Here is a 17,399-nt window from a genome sequence, read left to right as displayed (position 1 = left end):
GGCGACAGAGGGAGATGCTGTCTCAAAAAAAAAAAAAAAAAAAATTTGCTTTATTTGGGGTTTTTTTTTTTTTGGTGACAACATTTATTGAGATATAATTGACATATCAAACAATTGATCTCTGTAAAGTATGCGATTCAGTAGCTTTTAGTAATTCACAGATTTGTGTAGCCATCACCACAATCAGTTTTACAACATTTCCATTACATCAAGAAGAAATCCTGGCCGGGCGCGGTGGCTCACGCCTGTAATCCCAGCACTTGGGGAGGCCGAGGCGGGCGGATCATGAGGTCAGGAGATCGAGACCATCCTGGCTAACACGGCGAAACCCTGTCTCTACTAAAAATACAAGAACAAAACTAGCCGGGCGTGGTGGCGGCACCTGTAGTCCCATCTACTCCAGAGGCTGAGGCAGGAGAATGGTGTGAACCCGGGAGGCGGAGCTTGCAGTGAGCTGAGGTCTCGCCACTGCACTCCAGCCTGGGTGATGGAGCGAGACTCCATCTCAAAAAAAAAAAAAAAAATGTAAATCGGGAGTCCTAAGCAAACTACCTAGCAGAGTTTCCTAGTACAGACATTCTGTGTAAATGAAATTATACAGTATGTGGTTTTTTATGCCTAATTTCTTTCGCTTAACAATGTTTTCAAATGGTAACTCTATGTTTAACATTTTAAGGAACCACCAGACTGTTTTCCAAACTACTTGCCCATTTTCCATCCTACCAGCAGTGTGTGAGGGGCTCTGATGTTCCCCGCCCTCACCAACACTGGTTATTGTCTGATTTTTAATGATAGCCACCTTAGTGGGTGTGACATAGTATCTCGTGGTTTTGATTTGCATTTCCATGATGAGGAGTCATGTTGAACATCTTGTATGTGCTTATTGGCCATTTGTATATTTTATATCTTCCTTGGACAGATGTCTATTCAGATCCTTTGCCCATTTTTTAAGTGGGTTTTTTTTTTTGGTTGTTGAATTGTAGGAGGTTTTTGTTTTTTTTTTTCCTGAGATGGAGTCTTGCTCTGTCACCCAGGCTGGAGTGCAGTGGCATAACCTCTGCCTCCTGGGTTCAAGTGATTCTGCCTCAGCCTCCCTAATAGCTGGGATTACAGGTGCTTACCACCATGCCCAGCTAATTTTTGTATTTTTAGTAGAGATGGGGTTTCACTATGTTGGCCAGGCTTGTGTTGAACTCCTGACTTCAGGTGATGCACCTGCCTTAGCCTTCTAAAGTGCTGGGATTACAGGTGTGAGCCACCTTGTCCGGCCTCACCTTCAAATCTATTTCACACTTTGCTGTTGTTGTGCAGGTAAGTCATAGAAAAATAGGGAATGAGGGGGAGTTGGGCATTTATGATTCTGGGCCATGAGATATAATGTGGATGGGGGGAAATTGAAGACAGGAGAGGAGCTGTGGGTGGTGGTGGGGAAGGGTGGGCCTGGTGGGTTAGAGAGCTGAGAAGTGGTAAAGAGTTGGCATGAGATACCTGAGTGTGTGTGTGGGGCCAGATGATAGGAGGGGGTGCTCAGAGAGGAGGCGACTTGAAGATGGTGGTTTAAAAGGCAACCTTGTCAGTGCTTTTCTTGTCAGAGTGAAATAAAAGGTGAATGAAGAGGTGGCCAGGGAACTGAGAGACCAAGAATCACATGGATGGAAATCAGTGAGGACGTAGTGATGTCCCACGGGGAGACCCACGGCACAGCAGGGTGGAGTGCCTGCCACGGGGCCTGAGCCTCAGCAAGCAGGGGCTTTTCCCGCAGTTATTTTGGTAGCAGCAGTGGGGTGTGAGATGGACCCCAGCTCCAGCCAGCCTGTGGGGGAAGATGCAGACTCCTGCTTAAGGCTTGCTGGAATAGCTGAGTTCCTGTTCATGCCAGGACAGGAGGGATGTAGTTTGAAGGTGTGGGTCTGTAGGTCACAGATCTGGAGTTCAGAGGGGAGGCTGGAGAAGGAGACGAGTTATTTTAGGAGATGTGTTCAGAGCGGTGTAGGAATCAACATCCAGAAATCCAGGCAGGAGACCTGGACTTCTGGCCGGTGAAGTGGGGGTGGGGGGTGGAGGTGGGAGTGGGCGGGTGGAGGGTCTCTGACACTCCCTGAAGGGGCAGGTGACGGATGGTGAGGCACTGAGTGGCTCTTCCTCCTCCTCCAAACTGCAGGTTTGTCTGAGGGTATGTGCTGTCAGGATGGTCTGTGGTGGAGTAGGTGGCAGACGGAGGCTGTCACCCCCTCTTTGGACATGAGCTGGTGGGCTTGGATGGCCTTTGGCTTCATTGTACGTGTGTGATTGCAGAGACCCCTTAGTAGCCCCAGCCTGTTAATAACTGCCTTTGGCGTGAAATGTGAACCCTAGAGAAGTCTGAACTGTTCAAGTCAATGTAGGTTTACAGCGCTACTGTATTGTCTTTGTGTGGGCATAGATGTAATGTTAATTTGTTGGTATTACAAAAATAGCAGATATTATCAGTGTTTATTACATACACAGTAATTTATGGAATCTGAGAAAGATTTGCTCACCTTAAGTCAGTTACCCAAGTTACTCCTCATTTGCCGCTGCTTTGCTACTTGTAACTCTTTAAAAAAATGTACCTTACAGTGTGTATCACAGAAAGGTTGTCTGCACATGGAAGCTGAAGATTTATTTCATTTCTTTTTTTTTCGTTGTTGTTTTTTGAGACAGAGTTTCGCTCTTGTCACCCAGGCTGGAGTGCAATGGCGCGATCTCAGCCCACTGCAACCTCTGTCTCCCCGGTTCAAGTGATTCCCCTACCTCAGCCTCCTGAGTAGCTGGGATCACAGGCATGCGCCACCATACCTGGCTAATTTTGTATTTTTAGTAGAGACGGGGTTTCTCCATGTTGGTCAGGCTGGTCTTGAACTCCTGACCTCAGGTGATCCACCCGCCTCGGCCTCCCAAAGTGCCAGGATTACAGGCGTGAGCCACTGTGCCCGGCCGATTTATTTCGTTTCTTATTCAGAGGATAAATAATATTCTCTGGTCAAATGACTCTCTTTCTGTTTTTGCCAAGGTCCGAGACTTATTTGCCCTTGCTCGGAAGAATGCCCCTTGCATCCTCTTCATCGATGAAATTGATGCGGTGGGAAGGAAGAGAGGAAGAGGCAACTTTGGAGGGCAGAGTGAGCAGGAGAACACACTCAACCAGCTGCTGGTGGAGATGGATGGTGAGTGGTCAAGGCTTTTGTATCTTTAACTGCACTTTTTGTTGTTGTTTTTTTCCTGAGATGGAGTCTAGCTCTGTCGTCCAGGCTGGAGGGCAGTGATGTGATTTTGGCTCACTGCATCCTCTGACCCCTGAGTTCAAGTGATCCTCCTGCCTCAGCCTCCTGAGTTTAAGCTGCACTTTCTTATGCCTTTCATGTCTCCTAAATAAGAGTCATTATTCCAATATTGAGTATTACAAACAAACAAACAAAAGCATTCCCTAAAACAAACAGTTCTTTTAAAAGGCTCTTTTATGCTAATATAAATAATAGCAAGATTTTTTTTCCTGGCAGCCTGCATAACTTAATATTGGTGTTAACATGCTGTTTGTGTCTAGTGTTTGAATAAGAGAAGAATTGGTGAAATGAGTCACGAAAGAATGACCATCTCATTCTCTAAATCATCACCGTCTCTGAAGCACAAGGAAAATCTAAGCCTAACCCAGTGTGAATTTAGCAAATTTCAAATACTTTTTTTACTAAGAGAGTAGCCGTCTTTCCATGCTAGCCAGCTTTTCTTTCATTTAGGAAAGGCACTTCTCAGGATGTCATGTGTTCTTCCTGCTGGAAGATAAAAATGTGGATGCTTGGTTGGTTGTGCAGAAAGGGGAAGCACAGTGCCAGTACTGAACTGGCTTCAGTGACGAAGCCAGGCATAGGGTCAGAATAAGAAGGTAGAGATCCTCCTTCCTCCCGCAATGGTCCGCCCATGTTGCGTTCACATTGGAGCACCACATCTGAGGGAAATTCACCCAGGAGATCCTGCCGTGCCAGGGTCCTGAGGGTGAAGGGCCTGGGACCATGTCATTTACATTGAGAATTGGCAGTAACACGGAGCCGCTTGAGTGTGGAGAACAGGTGGGAGGTAGAGGTTGATCTCTGCCTTCAGATAGGCCGTTGGTTGTCCTATGGCCCCGTGTGTCAGAGACATCCTTTGCAAATTTAATCTGATTTTAAGACATTTTTTAAATTGACATTATCTTCTAAATTTCTAGTTAAATAAATTTAAATATTTGGTCATTTGTCTTTAGGAAATTTACTCTTAAAATTTTAAGTCTAACATATGATTATTTTCAAGGACAAGCTGAATAGCAAGAAAAATAATTCAAGTTTGTAACTTAAAAAACACTGGATAGGCCGGGGCGGTGGTTCACCCCTGTAATCCCAGCACTTTTGGGAGGCCCAGGCAGGTGGATCACCTGAGGTCAGGTGTTTGAGACCAGCCTGACCAACATGGAGAACCCCTATCTCTACCAAAAATGCAAAAATTACCCAGGTGTGGTGGGGCATGCCTGTAGTCCCAGCTACTCGGGAGGCTGAGGCAGGAGAATCGCTTGAACCCGAGAGGCAGAGGTTGCAGTGAGCTGAAATCATGCCATTGCACTCCAACCTGGACAAGAGTGAAACTCCATCTCAAACAACAACAACAACAAAAACCCACTGGATAATGAATAGAAAATGTGTTTACTGTAGCTATGAATTTGCAGTGCTCCTATGTTCCCGATGGTGCACTGTTGCTTTCTGCCTCGTCATTTAATAGTGTTTGCATTTTTGTTATCTTTCAGGTTTTAATACAACAACAAATGTCGTCATTTTGGCCGGCACTAATCGACCAGATATCCTGGACCCTGCGCTGCTTAGGCCGGGGCGTTTCGACAGGCAGATCTTTATTGGTGAGATGATGTTTGCTGGGGCAGGTCCAGTGCTCATGAGTGTAGGTGTGACTGTTTCAATATGATTTTCTTTTCCTTAAAAATGATTTCTAAAGGACCACCAGACATAAAAGGAAGAGCTTCTATTTTCAAAGTTCACCTCCGACCACTAAAACTGGACAGTACCCTGGAGAAGGATAAACTGGCAAGAAAACTGGCATCTTTAACTCCAGGGTTTTCAGGTGAGTGGAAAGTAACGAGGACTCTGTTTAGAAGTATATTAAAATCAGGAACAGTTACCAGGTACCAGTTTACTTTCTTACCTTTTCAATTCTTTACTGTGGGCTACCTAAGTTTATATTCTCAATTTTATTTTTTTTGAGACAGGATCTTGCTTTATTGCGCAGGCTGGACGGAGTGGTGTAATCATAGCTTTCTGTAGCCTCAACTTTCTGGGCTCGAGTGATCCTCCTGCCTCAGCCTTGTGAGTAGCTGGGACTACAGGCATGTACCACCATGCCCAGCTAATTTTTTGATTTTGTGGAGACAGGGTCTTATTTTTTTGCACAGAGTGGCCTGAAACTCCTGGCTTTAAGTGATCCTCCTGCCTCGGCCTCCCAAACTGCTGGGATTATAGCCATGAGCCACTGTGCCTGACTATTTTTGCTTTGTTATTATGGGAAATTTCAAACATACACAGCTTTTGAGGGAATAGTGTAATGAAACCATGTGTACCTATCACCTAGTTTCAGGAACAATTACTAATTCACATCCACCCTTACTTTTACCTGTGCCCTTGTCTCTTTCTGCTTCCTCTGGAGTATTTGGTGACAAATTGCTGACAGTGTATCATTTTTTTCTATAAATGTTGTAGGAATTATTCCTAAGCGTTTTTTAAAAGCTCTATTGAAATAAACTTAACTAGAAATCACCTGTGTAAAGTGTATAATTAATGGTTTCTAGTATATTTATAGGGTTGTGCAACCATCACTATAATTTTAAAACATTTTGGGCTGGACGCGGTGGCTCACACCTGTATTTCCAGCACTTTGGGAGTCCGAGGCAGGTGGATCACCTGAGGTCAGGAGTTCGAGACCAGCCTGGCCAACATGGCAAAACCCTGTCTCTACTAAAAATACAAAAATTAGCCGGGCGTGGTGGCACAGGTCTGTAATCCCAGCTCCTCGGGAGGCTGAGGCAGCAGAATGGCTTGAACCAGGAGGCGAGGTTGCAGTGAGCCTAAATCACCCCACTGCACTCCAGCCCGGGTGACAGAGCGAGATTCCATCTCAAAACAATCAATCAAACTTTCTGTCTCTCTAGATTTTTTTATTCTGTACATTTTATATAAAAGCAGGTGGTTTTGGCCAGCTGCAATGGCTCACACCTGTAATCCCAGCACTTTGGGATGCCAAGGCAGGTGGATCACCTGACATCAGGAGTTCAAGATCAGCCTGGCCAATAAGGCGAAACCCTGTCTCTACTAAAAATACAAAAATTAGCTGGGTGTGTGTCGGGGCGGGGGCTGTAATCCCAGCTACTTGCGAGGCTGAAGCAGGAGAATCGCTTGAACCTGGGAGGTGGAGGTTGCAGTGAGCCGAGATTGCGCCATTGCACTCCAGCCTGGGCAACAAGAGCGAAACTCCGTCTCCAGTAAAATAAAATAAAATAAAAACGTGGTCTTTTTTGCCTGGCTTATGTTCACTTAACATAATGAACAGGATTGATCCAAATCGTGGCAGGCGTCAGAATGTCATTCCTGTTCATGGCTAAGTAAATGTGCCATTGTTTGGCTGTTCCACATCTTGTTGATCCACCCATCAGTGGATGGCCATGTGAGCTGTTTCCATTTTTTGGCTATTATGAATAATGCTGCCATGAACATTGGTGTACAGATTTTTCATGGTCATATTGTTTCTTCTGGTAAATACCTAGAAGTGGAATTGCTGGGTCATATTGTAACTCTAACTTTCTGAGGAACCGCCAGGTTGTTTTAATTACCTGTGCCATTTTACATTCCCACCAGTAATGTGTGAGGCCCCAGTTCCTCCACATCCTTGCCAGCACTCGCCACTGTCTTTTTTTATTACAGCCATCTTAGCTGGTGTGATTTGGCATCTCACGGTTGTTTTGATTTGCATTTCTCTAATGACTGGGGATGTTGAGCATCTTTTCATGTGCTTATTCCAATAATTTTTTAATGTAGAATGTGGTCCTTTCCTATTCCCTGTTTCTCTCCTTCTGAACACAAAATGAAATAGAAGAACAGTTTGAGACGTATGAAAAGATTTTGTACAATAGTGTGGTCAGAAGATCATCTTGTTCCAGGGGTCCTAACTTTTTACTTGCCTTTGAAATTTATAATGTTTTAATATTTGTTTATTTAACACAGATGGTGTGCTGTAGCTTATTTGTGCTACCATATCCTTAGCTGCAAAGTTAAAGAGATGGATCTAAAAAGCATTTGACAAGCTTTTAGCTATATTTAAATGTAGTTGTTTCACTGAATGTACTAGGTGATTATAAAAATTAGGTTTCTCATCATACATCAGTACTTCACCTAATATCTATGCAAGCCATTTTCCCAGCACAGGTGATGGAACTAAGTTATTTAAATGAGCATTTTTAGATGCTATCTTAGTTTGCTATTATGTGAACCATATTGTCTATTAAGGTAAATAATTGCCTGTAATTATCTGTTGACTACTAATACTTTCATCTTAGTTCACAGGGCCACAATTATACCAGGGTTTCATTAAATGCTAGAATAGCTTAGGGTTATCATGAGTCAAACAGAAGTATATTTACACAAAACCTTTATTCACTGTACTGCTGATTTAAAAATTAACTATGGAGTTGACTGATCAGTTGGGGCGTATTTCGGTGGGTAAGCTGTTCTCTGTTCATTTTTTAGGTGCTGATGTTGCTAATGTCTGTAATGAAGCTGCGCTGATTGCCGCGAGGCACCTGTCAGATTCCATAAATCAGAAACACTTTGAACAGGCAATTGAGCGAGTGATTGGTGGTAAGGAAACTGAACATAACTCAAGTAGAAAGGCTGATAAAATGAATTTGAGGCCAGGGATTTCTGTTTGGGCAAGAACTGAAAGCAAAGAAAGTGTATCCGCCCAGCCCTGGGGCTCACCATACTTGTGTTCTCTTGGTGTCATGGCCCCTCCCATGCCTCCCCTGCCTCTCTTCCTTCTTTCCCCACCATCCCCTGCTCTGCATGGAGGTCTGTGGTGCTGGGTGAGTTTGAGATGGCAGCTCACGAATGCTTTGCTTGCACAGGCAGCCAGCAGTGAGGTGTCTACTCATGAATTACACAATCAAGTTTGTTAACAAGCTCACAACCTTCCTGTTAACAAAAGTTTCATCACATGAGTTAGAGGTGCTCTGTGCTAGATACAGGTGATGGTTGTAAAATATCTGTAACAGCCTGGTGCGGTGCCTCAATGCCTGTAATCCCAGCACTTTGGGAGGCCGAGGCGGGCAGGTCACGGTCAGGAATTTGAGACCAGACTGGCCAACATAGTGAAACCCCATCTCTATTAAAAATACAAGTACAGGTGGTGGCGCGTGCTTGAAGTCCCAGCTGCTTGGGAGGCTGAGGCAGGAAAATTGCTTGAACCCGGGAGGCAGAGGTGGTGGTGAGCCGAGGTCTCACCACTGCACTCCAGCCTGGGCAACAGAGGGAGACCCCGTCTCAAAAAAAAAAAAAAATTATAAAATAACTGTAACAGGCGTGGAGCTGGAAGTGCTTCCTCAGCCAGCACAGGGGGATCATGCGTTTTCCTAACATTCCATAGGGCTTCTGATGTAATCCCCAAAGGCACGTAGCAATTCAAGTCCTCGTGCATTCAAAGGAGGGGGAAGCCCTGCGCCAGGCAGAGTTCCCCAGAAGGGGAGGGGTGTGCCCCTGGCCCAGGATAGAGCTGGGTATGGCCTGGAAGTGACCTGGCAGAGTGGACTTGAGGCAGGCTACCTACCCTGTGTTTAGGGAGGGAGAGTAAACTGGTCAGTTTTGGAAAGCCTTGAATGTTAAGCTCAGAGGCTTTTACAATTTTGTCTTATGGCCGATATTGAATTAAGGTGGGTTTTTTTGGTTTTGTTTTGTTTTTTGTTTTTGTGAGACAGGTTCTCATTCTGTCACCCAGGCTGGGGTGCAGTGGCACAATCTCGGCTCACTGCAACCTCCACCTCCAGGGTTCAAATGAACAGCCCTCCGAGTAGCTGCTATCACAGGCACCCGCCACCACGCCTGGCTGATTTTTGTATTTTTAGTAGAGATGGGGTTTCACCGTGTTGGCCAGGCTGGTCTCGATCTCCTGACCTCAGGTGATCTCCCTGCCTCGGCCTCCCGAAGTGCTGGGATTACAGGTGTGAGCCACTAAATAACATAATGACCAGTGGTATTTTAGGAGAATGAATCTGGCTTTGAAGAGGAGGGAAGCATCTGGAGGCAGAGAACCTTGCAGTCATCACTGTGAGGACCGTGAGCCCAGCGTGGTCCACACCAGTGACAGCCGTAAAAAAAATGAGGACAGACTGGAGACACTGCAGGAGCGTGGGGCGCTCGCAGAGGCAGCTGGCTCGCAGAGAATGAGCTGTCCTGCCTGTGAGCCGGGGCAGTGTATGCGTGTGTGACTTGGGAACAGGCAGTGGTGGCACCAGGGTGTGCCAGGTGGAGTGAGGTGGGCGATTGGGGCACTTGGAGCCACTTTCCTGGGAGAGGGGGACTTGCAGAGGAAATGTTACGCAGCGCCCACGTTTGGTAAGAGGAGAGAGGCGTGTCAGCAAGGTCACAAGTGATCACGGTGTACCATAAGCCCTGAAGGTGCGTCAGCAGACGAGCGAGGAAGATGTGCCGGTAACAGGGACCCGTACACATCCCTGGAGGGGACAGGAGATGAGGCGCCAGCAGCAGGGCGAGGCGCAGGGGTGTGGAGGAAGAAGAGGAACTTTGGATTTGGCAGTGAGGGTGTTAGGGTGACTTGACAGTTCAGCTGAGTAGAGGGTACAAAACCAGACTAGTGGGGCTTCCAGTGAGGACGTAGAGGCTGGTAGAGCAGTGTGGTTCGCTGGGGATAGGTTCTCAGTAAACAATGATTGAATGAATGAATCACCAGACCTCTTATTTTATAAATTTGTTATTGAAAAGAAGGACCTCAGATGATGAGAGTTGTGAATGGAATGAAGCAAAATATAATAATTCACTGCAGAGACAGGTGAAAACTGTGTATTTATGCCTTTTTTTAGGTTAAGGAGAAGTGATCAGAGAGGGCGGGGCAAAGCAGGCAGCCGCCCAGTCGCAGGTTTTGTTTCTGAGGCAGTTGCTGGCCCCGCAGGCAGTGTTGTGTAGTGAGATAGGCACTGAGAAAATGAATGACTCCTGAGGTGAACTGTGGGGAACGGCTTCTGTTTTTACAGATAAGCCAGAGTGTTCATCGGCAGACAGGCTTCACTCCTGTTCTGTAACTTCCCGCCCTGTGGCATGTGTTTCTCCTGGGTTGTGTCACTGGGAAGACAGCTTTTGTTTTTGTCTTCCAGTCTCCTTAACATCAGCTGAGAAATTCTCTCAGGTGGATTACCATGAACACGGCAAAACTACTTTTGCCACTGTGTGATGATTTGTTTAGTACAAATAGTGCAGTCAGTTTTTATAGCACAGAGGTGCGGAGTGAGGGGCAGAGCCCACCTTGATCCAGGCCAGAGAAGGATCCTGCTCGGACTGGAGTCCGGCCAGCACTGTGGTGGACGTGGGCTCCAGCACGGGTCTTGGGGGCCCTGTGTCTCTGGGGTTTGCCCTCTGGGTCTGCTCTGCCACTTCTGTGGCTTGCTCTGCGCCCTAGGGCTGGTTGGCGAGGTGTGGGTGCGCCAGCAGCAGCCTGGCTGGCTCCGTGTAGGGTAGCTCCGGGTCTTGAACTGGCTCCCTGCTTTCTCAGACTCGTCTGCCTTCCAGCAGAATGCACAACAGGTAGTGTCTTATGGTAGGCATCTTCACATGCCCAGTATTTGATAATTCTGAACACCTAGACTATGCGGTGAGGACCTTTCTGGAGTTTTGGTTTCTGTAATTTTGCGTGTTTTAAAATGACCTCAATGCTGAATTTTATTTTACATTTCAATTTGTTTCCCAAAACACAGGGTGTGTGGCTTAAAAGTGAGAAAGCAGGCCTGGGATGGGGGAGTGAGTGTATTTTTGCTGTAGTTGTATTTTGAACTTGACCTTTTGCTTTTATTCTGACATTGGGAATTCTATTTGATTTTTTTAAAACAATTTTAACTTAATTTTTTTTTTTTTTTTTTTTTGAGACAGAGTCTCATTCTGTAGCCCAGGCTGGAGTCCAGTGGCATGATCTCAGTTCACTGCAACCTCCGCCTCCTGGGTTCAAGTGATTCACGTGCCCCATCCTCCCTAGTAGCTGGAAGTACAGGCGCTCACCACCATGCCTGGCTAATTTTGTATTTTTCGTAGAGATGGGGTTTTACCATGTTGGCTAGGCTGGTCTCGAACTCCTCACCTCAAGTGATCGGCCCACCTCGACCTCCCAAAGTGCTGGGATTACAGGCCAGTGCACCTGGCCTTGATTAGGAATTTTTGGATTGTGATAGGCAGACTCTCTTTCTTTGAAAGACAGTTAAGAAAATAAAAAGGTAGCCGGGCGCGGTGGCTCACGCCTGTAATCCCAGCACTTTGGGAGGCTGAGACGGGCGGATCACAACGTCAGGAGATCGGGACCATCCTGGCGAACACGGTGAAACCCCGTCTCTACTAAAAAAATACAAAAAACTAGCCAGGCGAGGTGGTGGGCGCCTGTAGTCCCAGCTACTCGGGAGGCTGAGGCAGGAGAATGACGTGAACCCGGGAGGCGGAGCTTGCAGTGAGCTGAGATCCGGCCACTGCACTGCAGCCTGGGCGACAGAACGAGACTCCCTCTCAAAAAAAAAAAAAAAAGAAAATAAAAAGGCAAGCCACACCCTCTGAAAATACTTGCAGTACATATAAAGGACAATATATATGTACTGCATATATATATATATAAAGGACAATATACACTTCATATATATATAATATTGTCCTTTATGTGTACTGCAAGGACTTATATCTCCAAACCGCATTTTAGGTAAGGCAATGTATAGCACTGTATAACTGTCTTTTAATGTCAGTGTCACTAAAACAGTGGCTTGGGTTTTTTTGTTGTTCTTTTGTTAGGCTTAGAGAAGAAAACGCAGGTTCTGCAGCCTGAGGAGAAGAAGACCGTGGCGTACCATGAAGCAGGCCATGCGGTTGCCGGCTGGTATCTGGAGCACGCAGACCCGCTTTTAAAGGTGAAGCAGGGTGGCCGCACTAGGCAGCCAGAGCACGTGTGAGCAGCTGCTCGCTGCAGCCACTCCAGAAGCAAGATCTACTCCTGCAAAGCAGAAAGAAATGATATTTAGAAGGCTTTAGCGAAAACTTCTGGTAACCATGGTTGTACACACCGTCCCATAGATAAATGTAAAATTTGGACAGAAAATTATTTAAAGGGACCACAGAGTATCCAAAAGCAGGCCAGAGCTGGAGGAGAGTTTGCTCCTATAAAGCAACAGCTACAGTGGATTTGAACTGGGAGCCTGTGGCTTTCTTACCTGAGGGTTTTACGTAATCTCCACACTACGGTGGTATGAGACATAGGCTTTACTATCCTGAGGTGGTAGAGGAGATAGTCCAGGACTTGAAGAATACTGGAACTTTAACAGGAAAATCCCAGAAGCAAGAAAACTACCAAGGGGCAAGGCCCAAATCTGAGTAGGAACTGTAGTTTAGGCCGACCACTAAACTACACATACACAGTGGCGATCCCAGAGAGCCTGGCAAAAGGGTTGTAGGGACCAGCCCTACAGGGTCTGTGGGTTTTTCTCCTTGTGTGTGGAGATGAGATCGTGGAAATAAAGACACAAGACAAAGAGAAAAAAAGACAGCTGGGCCCGGGGGACAACTACCACCGAGATGCAGAGACCAGTAGTGGCCCCGAATGCCAGGCTGCACTGTTATTTATTGGATACAAGACAAGGGGGCAGGGTAAGGCGTGTGAGTCATCTCCAGTGATAGATGAGGTCATGGAGTCACATGTCCACTGGACAGGGGGCCCTTCCCTGTTTGGCAGCCAAGGCAGAAAGAGGGAGGAGACACCTTACGCCATTACTTCTGCATTTCAAAGACTTTTAGTACTTTCACTAAATCTGCTACTGCTGTTTAAAAGGCAGAGCCAGGTGTACAGGGCGGAACATCAAAGTAGACCAGGAGCATGACCACTGACGCACAGCATCACAGAGAGACGGTTAGGCCTCCGGGTAACTGCGGGCAGGCCTGGCTGATGTCAGGCCATCCACAAGAGGTGGTGGAGCAGAGTCTTCTCTAACTCCCCTGGGGAAAGGGAGACTCCCTTTCCCAGTCTGCTAAGTAACGGATGCCTTTTCTAGGCACTGACGCTACCGCTGGACCAAGGTCCTGTAGGTAATGGGTGGAACAGTGTAAGTTACTCACCCCAGTAGTAAGACTATGTGCAGCTACAGCGATGAGAGTGTGGTGCTGGTAGGAGGACTGGCACGCAGGCCGGTGGGATGGAATGGAGCCTGGAAAGTGAACCACAAACTTTTGGTTCATTGATTTCCAACAGAGGTACCAGGATGATTCAAGGGGAAGGAATTGTCTTACCTACAGGTGGTTCTGGCAACAGAGTATTCACAGGAAAAATGGTGAACATTAACCCTTGCATCATATGCAAAAAATTATTTGAAATCATAAAACTAAAACCATAAAACTTCTAGGAGAAAATACAGGTAAAAATCTTTGGGGCCTTGAGTATGCAGAAATTTCTTGGGACACAAAAAGCATGAGCCACAAAAGAAAAAGTTGACAAATGGGATCTCATCAAAATTTAAGACTCTTTCTTTGAAAGACCAGATTGAGAAAATAAAACGGCAAGCCACACCCTCTGAAAATACTTGCAGTACATATATAGGACAATGTGTGTGTGTGTGTATATATATATATATGCAGTACATACATATATTGTCATTTATATGTACTGCAAGGACTTACATCTAGAACATATAAAGAACTCTTAGAATTCAATAAGAAGACAACCCAGTAAAAGAGTGGGTGAAAGATTTAAACATGCATTTCCCAGAAGGCGTGTGAGTGGGCGTTAAGCACACACAGGGTGTATCATTATTCATCAGGGACATGGAATTCACCCATAATGAGCTGCTTGAACATACTTGCTGGAATGGTTAAAATGAAAAAGAGACAGTCTTCGTTGTTGATAGGGATATGAAGCAGTTGAAACGCACACATGTTGTTGATAGGAATGTAAAATGGGGCCAGATGCAGTGGCTCATGTGATCCCAGCACTTTGGGGGGCTGAGGCAGGCAGATTGCTTGAGGTTAGGAGTTTGAGACCAGCCTGGCCAACATGGCATAACCTGTCTCTAGTACAAATAGAAAAATTAGCCAGACATGGTGAACGCCTGTAGTCCCAGCTACTCGGGAGACTGAGGCAGGAGAATCCCTGGAGTCTGGGGGGATCACTTGAACCCAAGAGGCGGAGGCTGCAGTGAGCAGAGATGGTGCCACTGCACTCCAGCCCAGGGGACAGAAGGAGACTCTGCCAAAAAAGGAATGTAAAGTGGTACCATTGTTTTGGGAAACAGTTTGGCAGTTTCTTATAAAGGCAGACGAACACTTCCATGTGACCAAACAATTCGACTCTTAATTCCCCAAGAGAAACAAAAACCTGTGTCCACGCAAAGACTGTTACTACTTTGTTTATAGTATCAGTAAACTGAAAATAACCCTGACTTGCATCAAGAATGAAATGGATATTTGGTATGTTTGTAGCAGTGGAGTGCCACACAGCAGTAAAAATGAATGACTATGAATACACACAACAGTATCTGTGGATCTCAAAAACAGGGAAAGAGACCAAACACAATGAAGTATATGCCATACGATTTCATTTATTTGCAATTCTAGAAGCTAAACTAATCCGTAGGGACAGAAAGTATGTCTGTGGTTGTCTGAGGTTGGGTGTGGAGAGAAAGACTCTACCAGTGGGTGCAAGGGAGCTTTCTGGGCATGATGAGAATATTCTGTATCTGAATTGTGGCTTGAGGTTATGTTTGTCAAAACTCATTGAACTCTACACTTCACATGGGTGCATTTAACCATATATGTCGTCTCTCAATAAACTGAAGTTTTTTAAAGTTAAAGGAATTTACTTAATTGCAAAAGAGGACTGGAAAGGAAAGGCTGCCGAGCATCGTGGCCTGCTGTACCCTCCTTCCTTTGAAGGAGGATGTGGCCACGTCCGACAGCAGAGTTGAATGAAGCCCGCATGCTTGCACAGCATCAGAACTGTGAGAATGTCAAGATGGAATACTTTTTTTTTTTTTTTTGAGATGGAGTCTCGCTCTTTCGCCCAGGCTGGAGTGCAGTGGCCGGATCTCAGCTCACTGCAAGCTCTGCCTCCCGGGTTTACGCCATTCTCCTGCCTCAGCCTCCCAAGTAGCTGGGACTACAGGCGCCTGCCACCTCGCCCGGCTAGTTTTTTGTATCTTTTAGTAGAGACGGGGTTTCACCGTGTTAGCCAGGATGGTCTCGATCTTCTGACCTCGTGATCCACCCATCTCGGCCTCCCAAAGTGCTGGGATTACAGGCTTGAGCCACCGCGCCTGGCCCGGAATACTTTCAATTGAGTTTTACAAGAAGACAAGAAATTGGGCCTGTAATCCCAGCACTTTGGGAGGCCGAGGCGGGCGGATCACAAGGTCAGGAGATCGAGACCATCCTGGCTAACACGTTGAAACCCCGTCTCTACTAAAATTACAAAACAATTAGCCAGGCGTGGTGGCGGGCGCCTGTAGTCCCAGCTACTTGGGAGGCTGAGGCAGGAGAATGGCATGAACCCGGGAGGCAGAACTTGCAATGATCCAAGATCGTGCCACTGCACTCCAGCCTGGGCGACGGAGCAAGATTCCTTCTCAAGAAAAAAAGAAAGAAAGAAACTTGATGGGTGTGGTGGCACATGCCTGTAATTCTAGCACTTTGGGAGGTAAAGGTGGGAGAAATGCCTAAAGTCAGGAGTTTAAGACCATCCCGGGTAGCAAAGTGAGATCCTGTTTTTATTAAAAAAAAAAAAAAAAAAAGCCCATTTAGAACTCGAAGGTGAAGCTAGGCACAGTGACTCATGCCTGTAATCCCAGCACTTTGGGAGGCTGAGGCAGGAGGATCACAAGGTCAGGAGTTCGAGACCAGCCTGACCAACATGGTGAAACCCTTCTCTACTAAAAATACAAAAATTAGCCGGGCCTGGTGGTGGGCGCCTGTGATGCGAGCTACTCAGGAGGCCGAGGCAGAAGAATTGCTTGAACCTGGGAGGTGGAGGTTGCAGTGAGTCGAGATCCTGCCACTGCACTCCAGCCTGGGCGACAGAGCAACTCAATCTCAATCTCAAAAACAAAAACAACCCCAAAAATCTAAGGTGAAACTATCCTGAGAGAAAATATCCCTCCTGAGCAGTCACTGCTACTAGATCACATCCCACCAAGGCTGATGGACTGTGCGGCTGTTGTGCTTATTTTTAGTGACTGAGTTGATCTGTTTATACACAGATGTTTTGATCAAGTCTTCGTCTGTAGCAGGATCTTCAACACTGTGTTTTCTACTTACCAGGTATCCATCATCCCACGTGGCAAAGGACTAGGTTATGCTCAGTATTTACCGAAAGAACAGTATCTCTATACCAAAGAGCAGCTCTTGGATAGGATGTGTATGACTTTAGGTGGTCGAGTCTCTGAAGAAATCTTCTTTGGAAGAATTACAACTGGTGCTCAAGATGACTTGAGAAAAGTAACTCAGAGTGCATATGCCCAAGTGAGTATGTGAAGGAGGGCGTTTCCTCCTCATTTGTTCATATTTGCATGAGAAATTGACATTCCATGAATGGCTCTGAAACAATATTGTTGCCTCACTGTTCTAGGCTTTTTAGGCAAGGATTATCTCTTAAAAGAAGTCCATTTTTGAAGCAATTAAAACTTATGAAGAGAAACTTTTTTTTTTTTTTTTTTTGGAGACACAGTCTCTGTCACCCAGGCTGGAGTGCAGTGGCTCTTGGTTCACTGCAACCTCTGCCTCCCGGGTTCAAGTGATTCTCCTGCCTCAGCCTCCTGAGTTGCTGGGATTACAGGCACACGCCACCATGCCTGGCTAAAATTTATTTTTTCTTTTGATACAGAGTTTTGCTCTTGTTGCTCAGGCTAGAGTACAGTGGTGCAATCTCGGCTCACCACAACCTCCGCCTCCCAGGTTCAAGCCATTCTTCTGCCTCAGCCTCTCGAGTAGCTGGTGTTACAGGCATGTGCCACCACACCCGGCTAGTTTTGTATTTTTAATAGAGACAAGGTTTCTCCGTGTTCGTCAGGCTGGTCTTGAACTCCCGACCTCAGGTGATCCGCCCTCCTCCGCCTCTCAAAAACG

At 46.2% G+C, this 17,399-nt stretch overlaps 1 protein-coding gene across 5 annotated transcripts in view; it reads left to right on the top strand.

The window, feature by feature from the left end:
• Positions 1-16,816, top strand: part of AFG3L2 (AFG3 like matrix AAA peptidase subunit 2) — a 76,249-nt gene extending 59,433 nt beyond the window's left edge. For all 5 annotated transcript variants that reach the window (XM_026455985.2, XM_031934506.1, XM_026455983.1 and 2 more), the window contains 6 exons: positions 3,032-3,185; positions 4,790-4,897; positions 4,993-5,118; positions 7,791-7,901; positions 12,093-12,208; positions 16,596-16,816. In XM_026455985.2, the coding sequence (XP_026311770.1) occupies positions 3,032-3,185; positions 4,790-4,897; positions 4,993-5,118; positions 7,791-7,901; positions 12,093-12,208; positions 16,596-16,808 (828 nt within the window). In that variant the 3' untranslated portion in view covers positions 16,809-16,816. The remainder of the gene's footprint in view (positions 1-3,031; positions 3,186-4,789; positions 4,898-4,992; positions 5,119-7,790; positions 7,902-12,092; positions 12,209-16,595) is intronic.
• The last annotated feature ends 583 nt before the right edge of the window (positions 16,817-17,399 follow it).

Source organism: Piliocolobus tephrosceles, chromosome 18, assembly GCF_002776525.5.
Source record: "Piliocolobus tephrosceles isolate RC106 chromosome 18, ASM277652v3, whole genome shotgun sequence".
In the NCBI taxonomy this organism is placed as follows: domain Eukaryota; kingdom Metazoa; phylum Chordata; class Mammalia; order Primates; family Cercopithecidae; genus Piliocolobus; species Piliocolobus tephrosceles.
The sequence above is the reverse complement of the archived record's forward strand: the minus strand, read 5'-3'. Positions and strand labels throughout refer to the sequence as shown.